The following is a 10,919-nucleotide window of genomic DNA, read 5'->3' as shown; positions in this document are numbered from 1 at the left end:
TCATATACTCATGATGAATCGTAGTTTCGTCCAATTTCTTTAGATAATTCTCTAATGTAGATGCCAACTTAATAGATGTACTATCTTCGACTAAAGATGATTCAGACATACTCTTTACTTTAGATTGAACTTCTAACCTTCAAATTTGATCACGCATCAAAACACATCTTAAGCCAACGATTTATCTTTCACTAACGAAGGGGTAATGTGTGTAACATTGTATGTGAGGTGGCGACCTCTACTGAACGCAACAATATAAACAGAGAATTATTGACATTTTATATTTCATAAAATAACAAATATAAATATTTTAAAAAACACTTCTTATATAATTTATTTAAACTATTTCTTATAATTTAATAAAGAAACGAATTTTATAAAGAAACTGGATTATCATCGGTCGGTAAAGACGATCCAATTATTATTTTTTCTTTGAATGTAAACTGTTGAATTATTATTCTTTCTTCGAATTGTTAACTATTTAAAATACCTTTCAATACTCTCCGTACATAGGATGTGAAAAATTTTGTCAGAGTATCTAATTTTATCATTTGATAAGTTATCATCTTCACTTTCCTTATCTAATATTTTCCATTAACTTTATCCTTATCGTGCGTCGTAAGAGCGAATATTCGCGTGTCCTACAGAAAGATGATGTTATCCGACAATCACGATCGATTTAGTAGATCTTATCGTTCAAACATCATTATCGATATTCTCTTAAAAAATCACTTCGCTAAGAAACAAAATAAAAAAATCGAAAGAACGAAAGGATGTCGAAATAAAATCGATTAAAATGAAGTATTGATTGGACCGATCAATTTCCGTTACGAATCTATGATGATTCAATATCTCCTGTGTTAAAAAAAAAAAAAAAGGAAAAAAAAACAAAAACGAGAAAGTAAATTTTTCTTAGAAGATCTATACGATTGAGAATCGTACATACACTTCGATAAAAACTTTTAGAATAAAATCGTTGAATAAAATTTCAATTTATACATATATATATATATATGCAAAATCGACAACAAAATATTATCCACCATCGTCGCCATGCTATGTGCTATGGACAAACCGTTTCCCAATCTCCCGTCCATTTGACCGGCAGCAATCTTTCTCTTTGGCAGTGATGTAAGCCTGAGAAATATTATCTGGGCTTTTTCTCGTCACGATACGGATGATTTTCATGATTGAGGAAGTTTCTTCGACTTACTCAAGATATTTATTTATTAAAAAACGTTTCAACAATTTTCCCGCTCGAATCATCACCGTGAATATATCCCGCGGAAGATACTCGTCTTTGAAAATCGAATTCCTTCGTTCGATACTTCGATTATAAACATTTTTTTTATGAAAATATAGTTTAAATTTTACAACGAAGAAATCTTCTATAATTATCAAATATTTATAAACAAATAATAACTATGTTTGATCATGAAAATATTGATGATAAAATGAAAGGAACAATATGACACATCTGAAGTCTGTGTTTATTTAATAATTGAAATAGTGCGATAACCGACATCGTGTGTCTTTGTTGTATTATTTATTTAAGATATTTCTCTAATTCGTATCGATAACAAAGAAAGTTTATATTTAATAAGCATGTAACTCATAAACTCTCAGTACCTTATACCATACATAATAATTACTTTAACGAACATATTCGAAAAAGTAATCATTTTATAGCAATTTCTCATAATAAATGTATGGCTTATTTTTAAATAAAAGAATTTCAATAAAATAAAAGAATTTATTTGGATCGAGGTAACGTAAATCCTTGTTACGTACCTGTCCGGCATGCAAGAGCGCTCCGTGCCACTTGTTGCATGGTCGCGCTCGACACTTCGGTTTGAATAAACTCCTTGAGAAGTACGGAACATAGAAAATATTCTAGGTTGGTTTTACTCACCAGGAGTGGTGCGTCCTATCGTTTCCTCTTCCTCGCTCGTATCCGGTAGTTTTGCTTGTCCGTGAGACACGACACTAGTCACTATACTTGACACCCCAGAGTCGTACGATTCGGCCATTTTCAGGTTAATTCGCGTTAATCCGCACGATGGCCACTTACCTCGTCGTATTCGAATCCGAAACCTCTTTTTCGAAACTTCCACGCACGCTTGGTGACTCCTCGCTGTGTATTTCTCTCGTCAGATGGCATTACAAGTCGTAGAAATGTAGTGCTGACACCTCGCTGAGATTACGGAAGATCATTGTTGCTATCGATTCATGTATTGAGTTTCTAAACAATTACGAATTAAGAATTAAATTAGAGATGATAAAAAAACAAATTTCGATATGTACTATCATGCAATATAAATACTTTTTCGATATTAATTTATGATTTATAAAATTAAAAAAAAGTAGAAAGTTGTTTAAGCATACAAAAAGTTGCATTGTATTATATAAATGAAAGAATGATAGATATGAAACATCTAATCATAGATTTAATGTCGCACCTTATATCAATAAAATTCATTGCCAAGTGTTTTTCTTTCTTCTTACTTTTATCTCTCTGAAATATTTCAAGATAAATGGGAGGTTTATGAGAACAGGATAGCAACCTTCATATTAAGGCAATTATCTTCTTTTTACGTGATCAATCTTTCTGTTTTAGTTTCAAGATTAATCGATGACGTTTGAAATGATTTTTTATCTTTATTATACAGGCACATTCACTTCAACTTCGAATAAAGTAACGTATAAATAATTTGATAAATTATACACATGAATTCGATATTAAAAACATATAATTGTTGAATGCCTCTCTCTCTCTCTCTCTAATTCGCTTTCTACATAATATCAAGAGTTAACTAAAAGATTTGCCGGAGGTAATGTTACGGTACTGTGACCGGAAATGGCATAAGGCAGAGGTGACACGCCTGTTATCCACTTGCCCTGCTCGCAGCAATAACATTCAACGCTACTCAATGTCTTCATAAAGACTGTTGTTACACCACCAATTATTAATAACTGGGCACCTAAAAAGAGTATCAATATTTGGTGTCTTATTTAAATTATAGACAAATAAATACAAACCTATTGATGCTGTACAATGATCATGTCTTGCAATCGACATTTTTGCTTCTTCTTTCCATACGCAAAGATGAGGATCCCAAATATCAATGCGATCTATGCTATCGGTACTATTTTTTGTAGTCGAAGCACCTCCAATTGCATAAAGACAATCGGAAACGACATAAAGCGTGGCGAAACATCTTGGTGAATTCAATGGTTTCATTTTTAACCATCTATAATTTAAATGAACTGATAAGATTATGGATCGCCAAGGAGGGTCGATATAACAAACTAGAAAATATAGAAATTACTATGATACGTGATCTAAATGGAAATAGAACTTACGAATTCTTTATTGGGTCGTAACATTCGACGTCCTTTGAGAATAGTTCTTTCTTCGATTTTGTCATGCCGCCAGCAACCCAAATAAAATCTCGATATTTTATACCAGCAGCACCCACCCTAGCTGTACACATAGGTTGTATTTTTCTCCATGTAGATTCCAATGGATCGAAGACCTCGGCACTCCTCAACGCTCTGAACAAATGCTAACGAATCGTCTTGTTGTTCGTTATGTATGAAAAATATGCTCTTTGGCTGTGTACTAACTCACATTCCATTTCTATCTTGACCTCCTATAGCATACATCTTTCCATGGCTGACTACAAGAGAAAAATTCTTTCTTGGCGTCAACATATCTTCTTCATTGTACCAAACTCTAGTAGTAGGATCGTAGCTCCATACCGTTCCAACTACGATATTTTTTTTTTGAGAATTGTTTTCTCGAGGATCCGCTCCTCCTATCGAACAAAACAAATCCTCCTTGCTTCGTTCCTACATTTTATAATCTTATTAATAGCGGCCTTAAGTGACACATTACCTACTAGATAGATACGACCTTTGAGGTAAACAACCGAATGATGATGTCGTGGCTCAGGAATTTCTTCAACGAATTCCCATAAATTTTCATTTGGTTTGAATCTATAAATATCCTTCCCGGTATTTCCAGAATGACCGTATCCCTCATGAGGATCGACACCACCAAAGACTAGGATCGATTCACGATCAGGATAAAATAAAGAATTATCCAAAAAGTAACTGTCAATATTAGGTCCTAAAAAACTGTTGCTCAATCTTTGTGGTCTATTAAAAGGATTGATAGTTTAATAGGTATTAAATTACAGTTATTACAATTAATAGTAAAATATATAATTGAATAAGTCACTCACAATGGTCTCCTGTAATTACAAACACAAGTTTGAACTTTCTTCGATTTCGGTAAAAATTGTTGTATATTATCTCCACCTTGATAACGCATTCCATTTTTCTTGATAACATCGTTTTCTTCTGTTGCGTTATTAGCCGTATGTGTAGACATACATATTCTCGGAGAAAAGGGACCATCAGGATCAGTTTTTTCCGAATGTGGAAAAGAGCTCGTTATTTCATTGCAATTATTGAAAAATGTTGGAGACTTTATCGTCTTTATTAATTTTGAGACCTCCACTGAATTCGATAAATTATTATAAGACATTTTCATAGGTTGCTCACTTGGCAATGTTTCATGCAAGAACATGTCGAACTGAAAAATATAATTTGTAATTTATTTTTTATTGCCTTTTTATCACCTTTATTTAAATTATATTATCTACGTACTCGAAGTCCTTCAAGATCCTTAGATACACTCTGTTGATTTAACAAATTCGAATGATTTCCTTCTTTCTTTCGCGGGCTTGCATTTTGCTGTATTCTATTTTCTCTGTTTCTCTGATTGGCCAAACTGTTTGAAACTTTAATTGGTTTCAAAGGTTTATAAACCTTTTGACTCACTGGTGCTAATAAAAGTTCAGCAATGCATTTCGTATTCTGCTTCTTCTCGGATGACGTTCTTTTAATCTAGAAGATAAAATTTTCTACGTCTTCTGTAAAAAATGATGAGTTGAGAATTTTCTACAATTTTTCTACCAACTTCGTCATATTTTCTTCTAGCTTTATAACCCCTATACATAGCTTGTATCGTAGTAGCTGCATCTTCTTCAGACTTCGAGAAATCAGTTGCCTTTTCATGGGAATATCTCGTTTTCTTACATTTTTTCAGCTGCTCTTTTATTAACGAATCTTGTTGTCGATAGTAACAAAGATTCGTTGTGTTACTCTGTTGTCGAGTCTCGTAATTAAATTGTTCAATGTTCTATAAGTCAAACACCAATTTTGTTTTCATTATCAAGAGCACAAATGTATTTCATCGATATGGTTATGATTTTATAATCGTTTGATACTAGACTCTAATACCCCTACGATTCGTTAGATTGATATAATTCACTTAAATTGTATTACATTTTTGATTGGATCGCAGGATTTCTTTTGCAATTTTGCGTCAACGTTGGATCTAACGTCAAAATTAACTTGCTTATTATTTCTTTCTTGATCCTGTTGTACTCTATCATTCTGAAAAATATATTTTAATAGGAATACATGTTTTCAATTATTATTAGGATGAACTTCTTGATCGTTACGACTTACCAATAAGTTATCAGTGTTTTTGTATCGTTTCATTTGTAAATAATTTACCAAGAATTATAATGGTATCAAGAGATATATTAATAATTATATTATTTAAACATATATACGTATATCCGATAAGATTGACGTACAATGTATATATAAATACAAATACAAGATAAATAAACTTATCAGAAATATATCTTTGGTAAGCTAAGCTTAAACAAATGTTTCAATTCTTTAATCTCTTAGATAGACTTCAATTGGTTGTATTTTGCAAGAAGTCTGCCGGTGACTTACTCACCACCTTCCCGTCGTTTCTATCTAAGCTGTTAAAGTACACGCTTAACATTTCCGGTGTCATCATTATGCCGGTTGACGATTCTGCAGGTAAATAACTACTGGATGATACTTTGGACGTGCAATATTTCGAAGCTCTTCCCATATTAGTTGCCAGACAACTTCTTTGACCTTAATATTATTATTTGTTTTATTAGGTATATTTGATTTATAATATATACTTGATATTAAAGTCATATGATTACAATGACTTTGTTGATAAGTTGGTTGGCAATAATCCTTGGGAGGCGAATTAGGCGGATTTGGTTTCATTTGCTGCTTGCCAGTTTTTAATTCTGATATTTTTGTCTTCTGATATTCCTCCAGATATAATAAGAACTCTCGATATGTCACGTAATTCTTGAAATATCATAAGTGATATTTATTAAATATCAAGTAAGATGTATTGAGTGAATATAAAAGTACCTTATCCTCTCCGGCCCAATTACGGTTGGTTGGTTCTGACAGGCCAAGTAAATCGATCCAGTGATAATAATCTTCGGTTTGATTGCCATACCAATATTTGATAATAACAAAGCTTTTGATTGCAAGAATAGTTATTTTTTTAATCATTTTATAGAAATATGTGGAAAAAAAATAAAAAAGAAAGGATTCTTACGCCAAACCATCGTCTACCATTTTCTGTATCTCCGGATAAGACATCAGTTCCATGAATTCAGGATTCTCAGGATTTCTTTTTACATCGACGAGTTGCCATGGTGCTATAAGTCCAAATCTAACGCATTTCAATACTTCCAGCATATGTTTTTTTCTATTTTCCCAATCATGCATCAACCATCTTACAGCAGACATTAAAATCTCCATCTCGCTAAAGGAAATTTGATAATTAGAAATTATAAGATTTTTATAGCAAAATTTAAACATTTTTATATGATTTACGAGATCATATACCTATTAACACAAATATAATTTGATTTTAACAGAAGACATAATTCGTCTACGGACAATTCCAAGAAATCTTTCGTGCTGACGAGCATCAAAAAAAACTTCATGATTCTAGGAACCATTAATTCCATTACGGCAATATTATTAATCTTCTTTGCTTCCATATATAATATAAATGCAGTATTCTCCGAAAAAAGTTCATTATTATCTATAAAAGCCCAGCATTGTTCTTCTAACTCTAGATAAAAATTTAATTAATTTCGATCAATGATATTCAATTTTGAGCTATCAGTATTATTTAAAAGTCTTTGAACAACCTTTAATGCCAAGGTACTGAGCAGCTGTAAAGATCTCCAAAATATTATCCCTACGTAGAAGATGACAACTTTCGCTCGTTGGACTAATCATCCAATCGTAAATGATGGAAAATGCCTTCGAAGTTACAGTGCTCTGTATTGGTGATAAATTTATATTAGGTATTAAAAAAAATAGTAAAGTAACAAATAGGATTAGAATCTTACCTCAGTCAAGTCAATTTCTTTACTATTCTTTTCATCGAAGAACGTACTATAGCTTTGAAGAACTAAAAGATGACAGTGAAATTCATCCTGATCTATTTGAATAATGCAATCAGCGTTCCTTAAACAATACATAAATATTTTAGAGCGCATGTTAATAAGGTTACGAAAGAATGGACATTCTGGATTCTTGATTAGCTTGTTTAAAGAACCGCACGAGATAACGGTGATCGGGGTTCGAATTCCCGGCCATCCTGAATATGCATTTTTTCATACGCTTATAATATATTATTCCAATGTTTCATTATTTCCAAAAGATTTACTTATAATTCGTTATACGCCTAGCTAATTCTTGATACAAATCAGTTTTTTCCGGAAGAATAACACTATTCCAATCGATTGGTTCCTCTTGCATTAAACCGAGCCTGATGCAATTCAATAAAATAATTACGAATACTATGTCAAAGTAATAGATAGATAAAATAGCACTTACGAAGAAAGAGGTACTTCTTGGATCGGAGAAACTTGATTAGACGTAGCTTGTATTGATTGATTCTGCTCCATCTCTGGCTGATGTACTTTAGCTTTATATGGCTGTGTTCTTGGTTTATACTCTACTTGGATATCGGGTAACTTTTTATGAGCCTGTTGTGTTGGATATTCAAAACTGCAGTATTACTAAATCATAATACTTTTAACACAAAGTGACAATATTATAATATAAATTATACTTAATTAATACAGAACGTCGATTATCGAGAGACAAGAAAAGAAATTTGATCGTTAATATTACTTGTAAATGATTGATCGCCGATGATGTCACTCCTGGAGGAAGATCGATTAAACTGTGCTTAGGTGAGAGGTCGGAAATAGATCTATTGACGTTGATGTTAGATTTATTGAGCTCTGCCTTAACGTTAACCTTCGTGTGCTGTGGATCTGCCACTAATACACTGACTTTTTTAGATTCGAAAACGATCTGAAAAAAGGATCTTATTTAAAAGGGATATTTATTACATTTTTTTGTACTTCTGACGAGTACACGAATCAAGACTGTACCTGATTTGGAATAACTTTTAAATTCCCACTGGGAGTTGCCTGAAACGGAAAAACTCTTCTACTTTCGTCGATATCGGTCATGCTAATGCAAGCTTGATCGTTTATATCATTTGGACGCGTTTGCGCATCCATATTTTGTACTAAGAAATTCAAGTTTGGTGACAGCATAGAGTGTTTCATATTTTCTCCTTTATCCTGTTCTCTTGTACTATAACGAACGTCCTCCGTTATTTTTAATTAACCTTTAATATTTATATTTTAATTAGAGAAAAAGCTCACTTAACACTTTGAGTCATCAGCTTCGAGTTATATGAATTAGAAGAATAACATTTCTCTCTTAAATGCCTATCACTTTTGCAAGCCTTTTCTAATATTCTTTGACAGTCCTCAAGTTTATAATTAAAAATTTCTTCGTGACTAGAAACAGGATCTTTGCTAGTAATTGGATCAGTTTGCTTCGGTCTTTCGGCTGCTGTCCAGTGATCTTTCGTTGAAGGTGTAACTTGTACCACTCTGCTCTTGTGATAAATGTTCACGTTCAAAGGTTCTGATTGTCTCGATATTCGAGAATATCTTCTAGAAGTAATTCTTCTTCGTGGGATCGAATAATGTGGTGATCGATATTCTGGACTCTCGATCAGTTTTATTCTACAAAAGAACACAATTTTATTTTATTTAGACTTATTTTAGAAAGATTAAAAGTATAATAAAATGAAGTGATTTACCTAACAGGAGAAGGCTCTGAAGTGATATCCGATTTTGAAAGTCGAACAAGTTGCTTTGAAAATGTCTTTGGTGGCTCGAAAGATCCTCCTTGATACAAGACAACGACGCTGCTTTTACTATTACTTGGACGTTCGATTGAGGCCGTTTTAACGTTTTCTTCTTGATACACTATGGATGTCCAGGTTATATTAAATTGTTCGCTCCGACGAATTCAAAATTTCTTATGCTTTGTCCTTCGATTGGCCCGTTTCTCAGCGTACTGCGGGTATTAGCAGTAGTAATGGTAATAGTGAATTGTCAATGTGTTTGATAGATATCTTCTTTTCAAAAAAAATATAGGCGATGACGAAGACGATGAAGAGGATCAAGTATATTGAATTATCGCCGTATTTGAGAGAATTAGGCCTTGGAGTAAATTGCAGTGCAGGGTACTCTAAAAAAAATTGCAAATGTGATTACAACATGAGTTTACTTATTTCCTCATCGAAGAATCACATAGTAAACTAACAATAAAATTTTTGCAAATTCTATTCACATATACATACATATATGTATACATACAAACACTGTAGGAATCGTAATACAACATTTAATGTAAACTAGAATATTCAACTTAAAAAATATGAGTTTTCATCCTATAGTTTCTGCAGTTGGCTCCAAAACCCGAGAATATACGAGAAAGACAAGCTACATCGACTTGTCGATATATTCAAGACATATATATATATATATATATATATATATATATGTATATATATATATATAGAGAGAGAGAGAGAGAGAAAACGGGCCAGTGTCGAGATAAAGCTTAAAAAAATACGTCTTACATTTTTTGCTGTTACGACGTAACGCCCTTACAATTCGTGGTGTACGTTTTTCCTTCCTACTATCAGGAGAACGCATTAGGCGTTTTAACCATACGAATTTTTTTTAATGATAGCGTGCCGTACACTTTTTTATTCTCGCCTCTGCACGCATCTAAATCGGCTGAAACTTCTTTGAATAATTACCAAAGTTTCGCGAGATCTCCCTTGTTCTCGACTTTCCTTTCTTCTTCTTCTCCTTCTTCTTCTTCTTTCTTGTCGCATTCGTAAGATTTTTTCCCTTCTGCGAAAGTTATCTTGTACTATGAAGAAAAAGAAACAACAAATTATCTTTTTTATTTCATTTCAATGATTTGTTTAAAAGAAGACAAGAATTTTGTTTTCCCTCATTTTATTTTATTTTCCTTTAAAAAAAAAAAAAGAAATATTGTATTTTCTATTTTATTTCAATTTCTCTTATGAAAAAAAAATGAGAGATACATCGTCTTTCGTATTTTATTTTTGTTTTTGAAAGAAACAAGAAACGTCTTTTTTTATTTTATTTCATGTTTTTTTAAAAGAAAAGAGAAAATACAAGAAATGTGTGATTTTTTTTTTATTTTTTCATAATAACGATTGTCAGAAAATCACAAATAAATTTCTCGATAGGAAAACTTTAATCATTTTACCTCATATTTCCTTTTATCGGAAGGCGAAGTAAATTGGCTATTTGAAATTTCCTGCGCCGTGATAAACTTTTTCTTTCCCGAATCTATAAACATAAAAAAATGATGGAACATTAATAAACTCCTTTGAAATAACAACTTATAAGTTAGATTAAAATAATTTTATCGTTTTCCATGAATCACTAATATTTTTACTGCTAGTGAACACTTACATTACTTACGTAATTTTGATTCTACGCATTGGCGATTAACCAATCGAGGTGTGCTTCGATCGCTTAAAAATCTTTGAAGAAGATTCGGTGTAACGTCTGAATCGATATTCTGCGTTTCGAATGACAAAAACTGTTTCGAATGTTGACGAA

The 10,919-nt window shown here is 32.2% G+C and overlaps 3 protein-coding genes across 4 annotated transcripts in view; all 3 read right to left on the bottom strand.

The window, feature by feature from the left end:
• Positions 1-489, bottom strand: part of LOC146873195 (F-box only protein 7) — a 2,489-nt gene extending 2,000 nt beyond the window's left edge. The window contains exon 1 of the mRNA XM_085665025.1: positions 1-489. This exon is cut by the window's left edge and continues 70 nt beyond it. Coding sequence (XP_085521151.1) covers positions 1-109 — 109 coding nt within the window. The 5' untranslated portion in view covers positions 110-489.
• The window catches only part of LOC118450308 (uncharacterized), a 147,627-nt gene extending 145,498 nt beyond the window's left edge, over positions 1-2,129 (bottom strand). Inside the window, exon 1 of one of the 2 annotated variants that reach the window (XM_085665015.1) lies at positions 1,913-2,129. In XM_085665015.1, the coding sequence (XP_085521141.1) occupies positions 1,913-2,030 (118 nt within the window). In that variant the 5' untranslated portion in view covers positions 2,031-2,129. The remainder of the gene's footprint in view (positions 1-1,912) is intronic. The other variant, XM_085665018.1, reaches the window with a different exon arrangement.
• A 482-nt stretch (positions 2,130-2,611) lies between these two features.
• LOC118450314 (uncharacterized) lies at positions 2,612-10,081 on the bottom strand. Its single transcript, XM_085665026.1, has 23 exons — positions 9,896-10,081; positions 9,068-9,236; positions 8,622-8,990; positions 8,343-8,550; positions 8,077-8,262; positions 7,777-7,928; positions 7,607-7,708; positions 7,287-7,404; positions 7,083-7,215; positions 6,772-7,003; positions 6,479-6,688; positions 6,286-6,397; positions 6,042-6,219; positions 5,825-5,991; positions 5,356-5,466; positions 4,988-5,209; positions 4,675-4,914; positions 4,248-4,600; positions 3,899-4,161; positions 3,632-3,818; positions 3,364-3,555; positions 3,040-3,251; positions 2,612-2,981 (listed from the first exon to the last, which is right to left on the bottom strand). The coding sequence occupies exons 1-23, from the start codon at positions 9,969-9,971 to the stop codon at positions 2,803-2,805; spliced, it is 4,371 nt and encodes a 1,456-aa protein (XP_085521152.1). The 5' UTR covers positions 9,972-10,081; the 3' UTR covers positions 2,612-2,802.
• Between the last annotated feature and the right edge of the window lie 838 nt (positions 10,082-10,919).

The sequence above is a fragment of the Vespa mandarinia genome, chromosome 2 (assembly GCF_050613455.1).
Source record: "Vespa mandarinia isolate Hongniang chromosome 2, ASM5061345v1, whole genome shotgun sequence".
Lineage (NCBI taxonomy): Eukaryota > Metazoa > Arthropoda > Insecta > Hymenoptera > Vespidae > Vespa > Vespa mandarinia.
The sequence above is the reverse complement of the archived record's forward strand: the minus strand, read 5'-3'. Positions and strand labels throughout refer to the sequence as shown.

What these genes read in the sequence shown, in the direction of transcription:
- LOC118450314 (XM_085665026.1), bottom strand. Translation starts at nt 9,971, where the DNA reads ATGCGTTCTCCTGATAGTAGGAAGGAAAAACGTACACCACGAATTGTA. An exon ending in ATTGGGCCGGAGAGGATAAG is followed by an intron (nt 6,220 to 6,285) that starts GTACTTTTATAT and finishes TGATATTTCAAG; the next exon opens with AATTACGTGACATATCGAGA. An exon ending in TGTAATTACAGGAGACCATT is followed by an intron (nt 4,162 to 4,247) that starts GTGAGTGACTTA and finishes TCCTTTTAATAG; the next exon opens with ACCACAAAGATTGAGCAACA.